The sequence below is a fragment of the Centruroides sculpturatus genome, unplaced genomic scaffold (genome assembly GCF_000671375.1).
Source record: "Centruroides sculpturatus isolate CEXI.00-Female unplaced genomic scaffold, Cexi_2.0 scaffold2349, whole genome shotgun sequence".
NCBI lineage: Eukaryota > Metazoa > Arthropoda > Arachnida > Scorpiones > Buthidae > Centruroides > Centruroides sculpturatus.
Genome location: NW_019386582.1, coordinates 27,973 through 43,246, shown reverse-complemented (window position 1 = coordinate 43,246; position 15,274 = coordinate 27,973). Strand labels below are relative to the sequence as shown.

At 30.8% G+C, this 15,274-nt stretch overlaps 1 protein-coding gene across 1 annotated transcript in view; it reads right to left on the bottom strand.

Annotated features, from left to right (window-relative positions):
• Nucleotides 1-378: 378 nt before the first annotated feature.
• Nucleotides 379-15,274, bottom strand: part of LOC111615351 (lysosomal-associated transmembrane protein 4A-like) — a gene marked incomplete at its 5' end in the record, with an annotated part of 27,242 nt that continues 12,346 nt past the window's right edge. The window contains 3 exons of the mRNA XM_023356773.1: nucleotides 379-600; nucleotides 4,612-4,685; nucleotides 8,173-8,377. Of these exons, the coding sequence (XP_023212541.1) occupies nucleotides 406-600; nucleotides 4,612-4,685; nucleotides 8,173-8,377 (474 nt within the window). The remainder of the gene's footprint in view (nucleotides 601-4,611; nucleotides 4,686-8,172; nucleotides 8,378-15,274) is intronic.

Here is a 15,274-nt window from a genome sequence, read left to right as displayed (position 1 = left end):
TATCCGGACTACCTTCATCCCCAATTAGTCCGGATAATCGAGGTTCTACTGTATTTTAGTTTTATATTTACTTTATATTTTATATTTACTATATCATATAAATCATTCGTTGAAACATTATTAATTTATGTTATAGGAAAAATTAAGTTAACATTTGATTTAATCAATGCTTTTATCTCAATTTAGATAAAATTATTTTATGTCGTTAGATATTTATCATCAAATTATTAATAGAAACATAACAAAACAAAACTTCGGGTAGTTTGAATAAATGCAAAATGATGCAAAATAGAACAAAATAGCATGAATGCCTGCAAATATAGTAATAAATAAATATTAATTAAAATAATTTTATTTTAAATGAGAAAACATTTATTAAAAAATATTACATTTAAATATTAAATATCAAATATAACTTCTAGACTCAAATGTAATTTTAATTAAAATTTTTGCTAATGAAGTAGTACATACCTTTAGCATCATACATAAGATAACTATAATCATCATAAGAGCCAATAACCATTGTGGATCCATGCAAAGCAATAGCTTTCGAAAAGGTAAGCATGGTGCATTTTGAATCATGTCTTGCACATCAGGCACATATGAAAAGTAAAGAACAGCATACAATGCAGATACAATGAAATCAAATATTTGTACACAAAAAAATGGCATTAAAAAATAGGAATTCCCTGTAAAAAATTTTTAAACATTAAAAATAATTTTTTAATTAACATGAAATATATATATTGATAATAAATTATTAATAATAATAATTATTATTAAATTAAAAGCATAATTAAACTAAATAAAATTATGTAATATAACAGTGTACATATATATATATATACACACTTGCACACATGCAGTCAAAAAGTTCACAGAATTGTCCACAAGAATGCAAAGGAAAGGAGAGATAACAGTTGTGAGGAAAATACAATGTCTTCTTGCAGCTATAACTGGTCCAGACATGTTTCACCACATGATGGCATTACTGTGTTAATTTTGATGTGAATGTGTTTGTCTTTTAGTGCCATGTCGTAGTTTAAACAATGTGTGAACATCAAGTTTAAATCAAACAGTGAAAATGTGCTCAAGAGATGCTATCAGTCCTACAGCAAGTTTATGGTGATACTGCATTAAAGAAATCCTCACGTAACTGTTTTCAGAAAATGCTGAAGGATGATGAGCACAAGAGAGGTCATCCACATCCAGAACCAAAGAAATGATTGCCAAATTGCAATAACTGATTTGTTCTGATCCACTAATGGCCATCATGGAGTTGGAACAAGAAGTTGGTGTCTTTCATGGATCCATTCTTGCAATTCTGTTCAACAATTTGAAGTTGAGATGTGTCAGTGAAAAGAGTGTTCCAGGACAGCTACCACTTATCAGATGCAATTCACTTTGCCGATCATTAGATATCTGTTTGAAAAAAGCATGCAGGATCCAATGTTTCTCATGAAGATTGTCATTGGTGATGAGTCACAGGTGTTTGCCTATGACCCAGAGATGAAGATGCAGTCATCATAGTGGCTTAGTGTGATTTCCCTGACCAAAGAAATCATGTCTCATCAAATTCAAGGAAAAAGGTGATGCTCATTGCATTTTTTGACATAAATGGTGTGGTGCTTGAGTTTGTACCTCCTGGACAGTGTGTTACTGGTCATTTCTACATGTAAGTTTTACATAGATTTGTGAGAGTCGAAGGGTAATTAAAATTAATACCCGATTAATTGAGAAAGTTAGAAAAACCCATTTTTCTCACCCCCCTCATATTTTTGTTGAATGCATATCTGAGAGATAAACAGAGGATTGAATCTCATCATGAATCAACAATCTTTACAATGTTTTGAATAAGTCCTGGGAGTAAATCCAAACATAATTATTAATGTTAGAAAACTGTCAAAAGGATGAAATTATGAGGTAAGACGAATCACACCAACAGCTAGAAAGTATCAATAATTCAGCCGAATCATCCAGTTCCTAACAGCTCGTCAGGACACAGCACAAACTTATACCATATTAAATCAAAGTCACCTGACTTTTCTCCCATGCTCAAGGATAGAAGGAGCTCAAACTTGAGCCTCAAAGTGGACACTCTCCTAGAAGCTATAGACCAAGGCTCATTTGTCAGCCCTCGCCCGCTTCCATCTCCAGTCTCTCTCTGCCAAGATGATTCTAGAGTGTTTCGTGAACTTCACAAGTGAGACTGACTACAGATGTCCCACCATACTACGACACGAAAGGATGGAGGACTACTTCCACACCTACTGACTGCCAATCCTGGTGCATTTTTCCAATGTCCCATACAACAGGATCTGGAACTATCGGTCTAAGAGGTATATTACTTAAGGAAATGTAAACTTTCTCTCTTGGTCAATTAGCCTATAAGGATGTAGATATAAGGTTTTAATGTCTATCTCTATCCAATACAGTTGTATGGACTGAATAGTAAAACTACTGGCACATAGAAATAGTCCCGGACATTATGTTACCTACGAAAGGTAGAATAACCTGTAGTGAATTAGCTTATTGTATCAAATGCTTATGTGTTAAGTTCATAAAATTATTATTTTTGTTGTTTAACCTGCTCCCGTGTGAACTTATTAGGTGCCAACACCCTATCAACAGACTTATCACCCCTTTGTCACTCAGGTCAACCATCCATTGACAAAGTGAGAGGTCTTCACCAGACTGTTACCAGTTCAAGAGGGTTTAAACCAGTATCCACCAACCCTCCAGTTTCTTACAGATTATTAAATTCAATTCAGAGGAAATTATCACAGCAATGGCAGGGAAGGCATTTAAGTGGGAAGAGATTACTTTAGAGGACAAAATAAATTTTGATGAATAAATTCAAAACTTGTGTTTTATTGAACCATTTCCGATACTTTTTGATAACAGGAGTATTTTGTTATTTTTCAACTTTAATTCTAATTTTTTTTTTCTAAATTTGCATTTTATTTTATTACTAAATTATGTTAATTATATATGTTACTGTGAAAGACTGAAATTAGAGAATGTCCACATACAAAATACGTTGGTGAAAGACCGAATATTTGGTTATATTATTATACACTCGAACAATCGCTGGTGTATGTCGACAAGCCCAGATAAGCTTTGGTGGAGGTAGAAACGACACCCTAAAAGCTAATGTCGACAGAGATGTGACAGACTGTCGCCAAATCTTTTGTGGGTAGTCGAAGGTAGGACAAGGTTGTACCTCTGTTTCAAGCAACGGTTTGGTGGAAATCGCTTACTTTGTCACTGGATAGAGTTTTTGTATTTTGATCCTGTGAGGTGGGGATCAATTAGTCAGGTCAAGTGGCGGAGGATGAGAGGGGTCATCGGTAAGGCGTCGGCGATATCCGAATAAAAGACACCATTAACAGATCAGTTCGAAATCACGTAATAACGTAATCAGTTCGCAATTTGTTAAGAAAAGTTACTTTCCATAGATGAGATTTCTTCTCAAGAAATATTGCTGAGAGAAGCAGCTACAGCTAATTCGAAAAGTAGAGGGTAAGGTTATACAGTAGACCCTCTATAACACTGTAGATATTTCTGTGTTATATGAATTTCATGTTGTACAAGTCATTTAGATTTTACAAATACGTGAGCCGTTCACATCCCGACACACGTATTTGTAAAATCTAAGTGACTCGTACAACATGGAATTCATATAACACGGAATTATATACAGTGTTATAGGTTGTCTACTGTACACGCTGTCATTGCAAAAAGAAGTGTTCCAAATTTTATTGCAAAAATGCAGTTGTAAAAGCAAGGGACTCAAAGTGCCATAACAGTTTAAGTTATTGCAATAAATAAGATTGTACAATGTCAATCACATAATTTATGTGTAAGTTTATTATTGTATTATTTTCTTTAATGATTTAGAACGTACTGTTCATTTTAGGTTCAACAGTTTATTTACATGTGCCGTTACTGAAGCTTTCTTCTATTTTTTATATTAAAATGTTGCATTTTTGTCTTAATGTAATAAAAATATTTTTGTTCAACATTCACCATCAGCGCATGCTAAATGTCGACATTTGCCAGTGTAAGTGAGAAATGATGATATTTAGCAAATATTTCGTACATACACGACACGACTGTGTGAATGCTAACATTCACCAGAGAATGTTGACATTCGCCAGATATCGGTCATTCACAGTAACATATACACAAAACTACAAATGCTCCTTGTCTTACATTACCTCACACATTACATTATATTACAGGTAAAAATCTCACTAGTAATTGTTTCCTAATGTAATGCTTTTGAAAAACAGTTTAAAGATATAAAAGTTTATGGCATGGCTAGACAGGTAGAATATAATAACATTTTCAACTACTAGAAGTTATGACAAGAATATAAATTTTATAATTTATTTTAAGTACTAAGCAATATAATTGCCTAATTCCTTTTTATTATCTTTAGAAAGAATAAAGCAATAAAAATGGTAAAGCAATACAGACAATACTATGCAATTTATCTCATCTTATTGTAAGATAAGGAGCAACTGTATGCTAATATTCCATAAAATATAGTTTAATATAAATGATTTAATCTGATATTTAAATAAATTGAAATAAAACTTTACTTACTTTTATAACTCCTAACAACAAAAGAACAGTTAGTGCTCCAGTACATGTTGTTATAACAATCCCTTCAACACCTTCTGTAAACATTAATAATTCTGATAGTTAATTTAATTATTTTAAAATTTACTTTATTAATATTAATTATAAAAACATTAAGTCTTAAATTTATAGATACTGATAAAGTAAACCATCTTAAGGCATTACACATTAAATGTATAACATCTAAAAATAATTCAATTTATCAATACAACTTCTACAGTGAACAATGGTGATATTTTTAAAGAATCAAAAAACATGCCTTTAAAAGATCCAGTAGTGGATTTAATAAAATAAAAATGTTTTCAATCAGTTTTACTGATCTTCATCAGTTACGCTAGAATAGAACACCAATACAAAAATTTAAAATTTTAAAAACGATAAGAAGAATTTTAAGATAAATATATAAATAAATAGTTGAGGTTAATCAAATAATCACAGAAATAAATTAATTAAAAATAAAATAACAGTGAATAAATAAATATCATCCAATAAAATTAATTTTCCTAAACGGACTGCCATGTGCCCAATACAATTAACTTTCATAAATGGACTGCAATGCTGTAGATCAGGGCTTCTTAAACTTTTTTTTATTCACGACCCCATTTATGATTGTGATTTTTTTCGCAACCCCCCAAAAAAATATAAAATAAAGATATATACAAATTTGCAAAAACAATAATGGTGTATTACCACAGTTCACTCTTGTGTTACAATGGAACAGAGAAAACTGAATACACTGAAAAGCGACAACACTACACTAGTTCACACTACAATCAGTGTTGCAGAATGGTTGTCTCGCTGCACCAGAAGTGGCACAAAGCTCAACTCACGAAACCTATGACACAAAGCATGCCATTTTCAAACTCCCACAAATTATTTTCAATATTTTGCATTAAAATCTCACGACCCCAAATCGGGTCGCAACCCATAGTTTAAGAAGCCCTGCTGTAGATGAATTGTCCACATCCCTATGGTTAATGCATGACAATTTTTTGTGCGCTTTATAGATTTCCAATTTCTACAGATATCCCATTGTGTGTATATTAAATGTTGGTCTGATGATATTTTTGCTAGCTCCCATTATACTTGTACATCTTGATGTTGCGAGTAAGCCACTAGTGTTACATTATTTAGATTTTTATCAATTGTGTACTTACGCTTCTTAAGTCATTGTTGTAAATCACACGTAGTGGCACGCACGAAGAACAGTTTTGATTTGAAATGCTGGTCGATTATCGGGATGGAGTAAATCTCCATGGATGAATTACGGTTATATGGTTTCCTAAAATTCTGAAGATTGTTGAGTTACATCAGTATACTATTGCTACATCACTAGCTTTGGGCGCTTTCTTATGTATGTTTCTTAAAGATGGAATAATTTAAAACAACGACTTAAGAAGCATAAGTTCACAATTGATAAAAATCTAAATAATATGGCACTAGCAGCTTACTCACAACATTAAGATATACAAGTACAATGATGATGTTTTTGCCTGCTCCCATTGTACTTGTATATCTTAATGTTGCGAGTAAGCTGCTAGTGCCATATTATTTAGATTTTTATTCCAGAAGGTTCTAAATTTATTTAATAATTTATTTATTTAATTATAATTATTAATTTACTTAAGAGATGGCACCTAACGTCTACCTCTAGGGTCAAATTACTTTATACCAATCATTTAATTAGCCTTATTATAGCCCGATATTTAGGCGATTGTTTGGTGATTTATTGTATACTACTCGGGCTTTGAGATGTTATTATTTATATATATATATATATATATACACCTCTCCGGGTAATGCGATAGCTGGCTGAGTGCCGTTGTGGAGATGGTCTTAGGCCGTGGGCGAAGGAGTCGTCCCCAGTCAGCGTCGTATTTAACCAAGTAAGATTATATCTAATGTAATATACTTCTGGAAGTGAAGACTCGCTCGGGGTCTGGGTGGTGTAACTGGCAAGCGCACTGCACGGCAAGCGGAGGTTGCGGGTTCGAGCCCCATCCTGGACCAGTTTCTTTTATTCCAGAAGGTTCTAAATTTATTTAATTATAATTATTAATTTACTTAAGAGATGGCGCCTAACGTCTATCTCTAGGGTCAAATTACTTTATACCAATCATTTAATTAATTAATTAGCCTTATTATAGCCTGATATTTGGGCAATCATTTGGTGAAGTGATTCTTGATTTTCTCAAAGAAGGAGACATGGTAAATGACAAATCATTGAAAACAGCCTAGTTTTCTATGCCAAGGTGTAATCTTACTCCCTGATAATGCCAGAAAACACAATTGCATAGCATGTGTGTGATTTTTCAGATCAAAGATGCTAGACCATTCATCTCACATTCCTATTGACATTGAATGACTTTTCTCTTTTGATTTATGAAAAACACTTGCTAAGTATTTTGTAATCAAATGCAAATGATGAATTCCTGGCTCAATGATCTTAACAGAAATTTCTTATAAATTGTGTTTGATGCTGCTTGTATCATAATAAAATAAACACTTAGAACAGCAACAATCATATTAACACTTTAAACACAAAATTGGCCTTATCCATTAAAAATGAAATTGACTGATTGAAAAACTTTTACACTAGTGTTTGCTATAAAAGTTCTTGTAGCCAGAGAACAAACAATTAGCCTGACAATACAATAGCCTGAGATAAAAACAATTTAGCTATTAGCAAAAGAGATGGAATGAGTTTTCAAAGTTTAAAGAGTTAAAAAATAATATAGTTCAAGCTTTGTTCTTAGTTCTATATGTAGTAAGATTTAAATATATCCTTGTGCTACAAGATAGATTTAATAAATAAGTAACAATAAGTAAGCTATCTTGAAATACGATGGCAAAATAAATATAACCACCATAATGTATCATTTTTAACTTTTAAACAAACAGGTTCCAATGCTTGAGCATAATGTATTTCTGAAAATATGTATAAAAGTCAAAATATATAATTTAAATTAACATTTTTAATAGAAACTCTGCCTAATTTTATCATTAAATTACTTTAATATTTAATTCCTACTTTTAGTATAAAAATAACAAGTTTTATTTTAATTGAGTTTTTGTTGTTATTACATTGCTGTATTGAAAATCTTTAAAATAAATAATTTTTATGTATTAATGTATGAGGGTTACCTTAAGTGAGGGATGGATATATCCATCCAGGGCGATCGTGTGGCAGTGGTGAGGGACAGATATATCTGTTAAATTCTTTTGGGGGTATTGCCAAAAACTACCGCAAAAAAAAATTCACCTAAAAAAACTAATTATGTAACAATAAAAAAAGACTTTTCTTTACTAGACATAACTGTTTACAAAATCTTTTCCGAAATGGTAATGAGAAAAAAACGTGTGGAAAAATACTTTAAAAATTTCCCACATTTATTGGCCACTACTTTGGGATAGCATCATACCTGACCATCCCACTGTTGAAAAGTTAATAGTAGTTTGCACAAAGAAAGAAATAATAATTTGTACAACTCTTTCTTTATTACTTTAAAAACTTACTATACTTACCCACTATCAAATTAATTCCACCAATCAATCCACGTAATTCAGAACTATAAATATCTGATGTGAAAACATAGTCAAATGAAGGTTTTCTCAAATCAGGTAAAGCAGTGCTACAATCAGAAATACTAGTAGATGAGATTTGACAAGAGATTGCTTTTGGATGAAACATAATACCAAATAACAAACGAAGTGCCAGGATATGAAGTAACTAAAAAACAATTGTAATTATTAAACAAAAATTAGAAAATTTATACATATTTGAATTTATTATAAATTTAGATACGAATAAAACAAAATATATATTATTACATAACTGATTTTTTTTTTAAATTCATAATGGTATGTTCAGTAAATAAATAAAATTTAAATTTATTAATTTTTAATTAAATTTTAATCAATAATTATATTTTCTCTTTCTTTTACAACTTTTTCTCATTTATTGGGTATCATAATTTTATTTTTAAAACTTATACATCACTACATCATGAAATGCTTAAAATGTCTTTTTTTATCAATTGAAAGGCTGAATGCAATAGTGGTCTAATCCTTTTCTTTTTAAATTGATAATATACTGTAAAAGTGGTGTGCCCTAATTTTTCATATTTTGCTGTCATACAAAAAACTCACACCTTTAAAATCTAGCAATGAATTTAATAAAATAAGAACATTTTTTAAGAACATTGCTGGATTTTAAAGGTGCGAGTTTCTTGTGATCTATATCTCCAGTTAGTTCAAAATTTATGGATATTGCTGTTATACTAGTTTTATTTCTATCATTACTTGTAATCAGAGCAACAGTAATCTTTCATTCATTTTAGAGATAATACATTTAATACACGAAAGTTTAATACTGTTAACTCAATTTTGACTTTGCAGAGGGTTAGACCATTGTTACATTCAGTCTTTCAATTGTTTATAATATAACTAAAGTTATGTTAATTAATAATAATTTGCACAAAAAAAAAAATTGTTTTACTGTAGTAAAGTCAATTGATTTATAAATAAATGCAAATTGAAAAATGAGTTAAATATTGCTCAATTTTTTATTTGTAATGATAATATATGTATATATGTGTGTGTGTATGTATATATATATGTGTGTTGATGTGTTAGGAATAATGATAGTGAACTGAACATGACCACAATGATAAGAATAATCATTTATTAATAATACATTTATCTAATTTTCAACTGATAATGTAATTGCTATTTTTAAAAAATAAATTTCTATTTTCTATATGTGCACTATGGTCACATATTTAAAACAGAAAAATAAATATGTGGACTCTGCTGAACATAATTAATTCATTCTGCAGAGTAATCTATAAGTTAAAAATTTTACAACATGTAATTAGCCTAATCCATTGCAGATCTCCAGAAATGTTCCAACAAGTAAAAAAAAAAAAAAACTGATAGAATGAAAAAAGTGCCATTTGAAATGTTAAAAAACTCACAAAAAGCTCTCTGTCTACACAAAGTCAGCTTGTTACATTAGCCATTTTTGAACTTTTCTTATCTTTTGAACAAATTCATATTCTTTTGCAGGTACAGTACATTTTTACACTATTCATTATTTCCTTCTTTGTAGAAATAGAAATAAACTTTTTTTTACTTTTTGGAGGCATGGTGTAATACACAATTTGTATTTAAAATAAATATTACTATCAAAATAAATATGTGCTTAGTAAATTTATAAATCACAAACCCACTTGCATCTGCTACAAAAGCACTGCACAGAACTAACTGATTTATGATTCTTATTCCTGTTCAATTTTTCTTACTTGCTTGAAATAAAAGCATGCTATCTCTAAGGGGTTGAATTTTCTGATTGGCTGATGCACCACCCAAACAAACAGCATAATCAAAACTGGATTCATCATATGGAGAAAAAAAAAGGTCTTAGTACCAGGCATATCTGTTGGGATAACATCAAACCTCCTACCCAAATACTGGAAGTATCTAGATTGAGTCTTTTGTTTGCTCCACCACCAATACACAAATCTTGGTGCATTATTCCAGAAATGGATGGCATCATTGAAGACTTGGATTATATCCATTAAAAATTTTATCGTTCAAAAGCTGCTTTTCAAATCTGTAATTCCTCTGTTCCTCAGCAGGTGATGGTCTTCTGGAATGTCTTGCATATGTCAAGATGTGTTACGGTAACAGGTTATATAATGATGTCATATTTATCAGGGATGATAAATCAAAAGACACTGTCTTGTTATTATGATATATTAGGTTGTTTGGAAAGTAAGTTTGTTTTTTTTTACCACTAAATGGATTAGTCGTATTTTTCCCGCCATTTTCATTATAAACCGTATTATCATTATATTTAAAATAAATATGACGTACTTGAACCTGTAACCGATGTGTATCGAATAATCTTTCAATGATGAACGTTTTCATAACCCTTTTGGGCTCTTCTTCAGGTGAAAAAATAAGTGTCATAATAATATCTTTATCTTGAATTTGGACATGGATTGTTAAATTCGAACACTTTCAAACATATCATGTGACGAAAGCAGCGAACGATCCGAACGATTCAAACTCAACAGAGTTCGTATTTATTCTAATTTCCTTTTTGGTATTCGATCCAGTTTTTTTTTCACCTGAAGAAGAGCCCAGAAGGGGTTATGAAAACGTTCGTCATTGAAAGATTATTCGATACACATCAGTTACAGGTTCAAGTAGGTCATATTTATTTTATTATAATCCGGTGTGCAGTAATGTTATATAATCATTATATTTTTTGACAGCTAGCATTTTAAGGCTTATTTGTAAAAAATTTTGTTTGATTTCGTGCAATTGTTTATTTTTTGTGTCCCATCAAATATGGAAGATCGAAAGTAGCATTTTTGACATATTTTGCTCTTTTATTACTGAAAAGGTAAGAATGCTGTTCAAGCAAGAAAAAAATTGTGTGACGTGTATGGAGAAGATGTGTTGAGAGAAAGACAGTGCCAAAACTGGTTTACAAAATTTCGTTCTGGCAATTTCAATATTGAAGATGCACCATATTCTGGATGGCCAGTTGAAGCCAATGAAAACAAAATAAAGGTACTGACTGAAGCAAACTGCCAAATAACAATACGTGAAATCACTAAGAGATTAAATTTGTCAAATTTAATCGTTTATGATTACTTGAAACAAATTGGTTTCGTTTGAAAGCTCAATATATGGGTTCCACATGTTCTTAAAGAGAGATGCTCTCTTTGGTGGGATTTTACGGAAATTTTTTTTTGGAGCTTTTACCAGACAATTTAACAATTGATTCGAAATGTACTGCCATCGAGTAAACAAATTGAGTAATATCATCAAACAGAAAATACTGTCAGAATTGATCAGCAAAATAGGTGTAATGTTTTACTACAATAATGTCAAATTTCACACAAGTTTGGTAACTCGTCAGAAACTGTTATAACTTAGATGGGATGTGCTATCACACCAACCATATTCACCAGATCGAGCATACTCAGATTATTACTTGTTCCGGTCTATACAAATTTTTTTTTAACTGTAAGACATTTACTTGAAATGACAATGTCAAAAATCACTTGGATCAGTTTTTTGTAAGCAACAATCAATACTTTTATGAATGTGAAATCATGCTACTACCAGAAACGATGACAACACGTATTTGACCAAAATGGTTGATATATAATTCAATAAAATATTTATTTATTATAAAAATATTGTGTTTTTTTTCCCACAGAAAAAAAACGAACTTACTTTCCGAACAACTCAATATATACAGGACAGTTATCCTTAATTACATACATAAGGCTGAATGTGTAACTGTACCTCAGGATTACTTACAAAAGCTTTAGCCCAGAATTTGACAATTTTCAAATATATCACTTGCTGGTATTCTACACATGTGGAATGCTATACTTTCAGCTCCTACTACTACTCACATATTTGCCTTTGTGAAAATCCACAAACAAGGTTCCCAGCTGTCCCCCCCCATTGTTGATAAATTGGTGTCTCCCATGATATACATTGAAAGGATTCAAATAATCACTTTCTTACTGAACATCTCCAGCAAAATTCATGTTATTAAAGGGTTGAACACTTTAGTAAGAAGACTAAGAGATCTTAATGTGTCAATGCAAGTGTACTTCCCCATTTATGACTTTCAGTCACTTTTTCCTTACATTAGGAGTGAACCATGCTTCTGCAAATTATATGATTTTCTGATTTTCAACATTGAACATTCTCACAACTATCATTCTTCTATCTTAGGGTTGGCTGACATCATATCCTCCTGCTTTGAAGGCTCCATGTATCTCCAATCTTTGGTATACCTATGGGTAGTCCAATTTTGAGTACATTTTGAGGATCACATTCTCTTTTATTCCAGATATGTTAATAATATTCTGATTGCATAGTTTTTTTAACTATCCTATCCAAAGCTTTCTTGACATAATGAACAACCCCTACAGATTAACATTATGCCTGGAGCAGCAGTGACATCCAAAATCCATTTCATTCATGTTCTCATCTCTTTCAAGGATAGTGCTCTTACTACTGATGTGTATCAAAAAATGTTCCATATTCCACTTTATATTCTACCATTATCACATGATCTATCTAGACAAGTTGGCTGCTTTCAGGGCCCTTATAAAAAGAGTCTTTTCCCACTGTTCCAACTCATCTCTCAGACAGTAGTAACCAAGGAACATTTATTGTATTGCTACCATATTGGGATAATTATGTGACAGCAATGATGATGATGATAATAAAGCATTCCAAAATTTGGACTCCAAATGACATTGGGTAAAAATACAGAAACATACAGAGAAGTTACCATACTTATGTTCACTTATTTTGCTTATTTATATATATTTTTAATTTTATTTTTATTACCATTTTTGGTATTTATTCTATATTTTTATGTTAACTATTTAGTTTATTTATGCATTTTAGTATTTTAGTTGTTTTCATACTTTTCCATTTATGTATTATTTAAAAGTCCAGCATTCTGTCATTTTTTAATTTTTTATTCTAGAACAGTAATATTTAAATATATGTGTCAGAAATACATTTATGTTCTGTTTATTTCAAATGAAAACCATCATTCAATTGCTATTTTTTTTTTGTTTTATCCTAAAGAAGGTTGATAAAAATGACCAAAAACATTAGATTAAAAGTATCACTATATTTTAAGGTTTTTTATGATGATGTTATTTAATGCAAGTATTAAATTCTAAATTTTCATACTGTATATTATTTATATTTTCAAGCATTCTGACTTTACAGTTTTGTTACCTTTCTTTTTTTTCTAAGGAAAAAACATCATTCTTAAATTCATACAATTTTATTTCTTTTTTCACAGTACTACACATATTAATATGTGGTGCCCATCAGTGATGGGCCAATTCAGACTGATAGGGGCACAGAAAAGAAGAAAAAAGCAAACTTTGAACCAAACACTCACTTTCGGACCGACAACTACTGAGGACAGAAGTTTGAACAAGCAGTCAACACGAACAAAGACGAACAAGACCTTCGATCGATGTCAAGATATGAAAGGCATTGCACATTGTTGTATATACGTGTAATTAAATAAATATAAAATCCAACCTGATGTTTTCCTCATCAGCATTGAATCATTTTTATTTGGTGACCAAACACCAAAATTAATAAACTGTAATAAACTGGAATCAAGTTCACATTTCATTTGAATAAGATAAAACTTTTAATTACTGATTCAAGTTATATTGATAATTAATTATAAAAAAAATAAACTACTAATAAAATAAAACTTTATCAATCAAAAGAACTTTTTAAAGTTGCTCTTTACAGAAAATAATATGTCATTAAAATATTTTCTAATATTTAAGGTGTGGTTATGTTTAGTTAAATGGAATGTAGCTGATACTCATGACAGGATAGACTATTAAATTGGATATTTTAGTAAAGGAAGTTATAAATTACAATCTGTAAAATTTAGAAACAATTTTTATAATTTATAAAATATATAGCTCAGTCGCGTTACACAGGTAGTCGTTTAATACAGGTAACTTATACGAAGACTCTATGGATAAACTATTCCGTGCCAGAAATTTTCGCCCGTTTTGACAGGTGCCCGTCGAATACGGGTGGTCGCCTAAGCAGTTTTCACTGTATATGCTTAATTTGTCAGAATTATGCACCCATTTTACGCAAAATGAGTTCGAGTGAATTTGTTGAACTTTATTTTAATTAAAATTTTAAATTACACCCAAATTCTGTTTTTAGACTGTACAGTAGATACGTTCTCGGAAAATCCGTACGAAAACACAGTCCGTATGGAAAAATAAAACATTAATTCCAGACCTTACAAACCAGTAAAAATAATACGATAAACTAATTAATATAATAGAATGTATTTCAACAAAAAAATTAACCTACCGCCCCGGGATCGAATTCGGGTGAACTCCCAGGATTTTTTTATGGGTGACTCTTCTCAGACGTATCGGGTTACATCCCTCACCATCCAACGCCTTCATTACGGGCCTCCAGAAATGGGGTATAAAAAAAGCCCTCTTAGTTCTGCATTTTAATTCTTTCCGCCTTGTGCGGAAAGAATTAAAATGCAAATTCTAGGAATATTTTGTTTATAATGTATACATATTTTCCCTTACAAATTAAAATCAAATGTAGATTCGCAAAAAGGCAAATGTATTGAAACGTGTTAGATCAAAATCGTATGAAAACATTTTTAATTAAGTGCAAGTATTAACAATTAATTTTTGTCGTATATTAGACGTGATTTACTTTAAACTTAACGCTGTAATAAGTAAAAAGTCATTTCTTTCGCTAAAATATTAGTTTTTATTGTTTTGACATATAAAAACTTGTCTAAATGTAACATCAGAACCCTTATTTTACATGCGCAATACAGGCCGATCTATATTTAACTTTCGGTTTCAATGTAACTGCTTCTTGCGATTTAAACTTGATGCGACATTAAATTGCAGTATTATTTTTACATTAAAAAACTTGAAATAGGAACATTTTCACAAATTTCAGTCTGTGGATATGCAGTCTAATGTTATGTGCCTACATAATCCAGAAAATCATTCCGAATGGCATACTAAAATTTTGTTCGATATGGTTA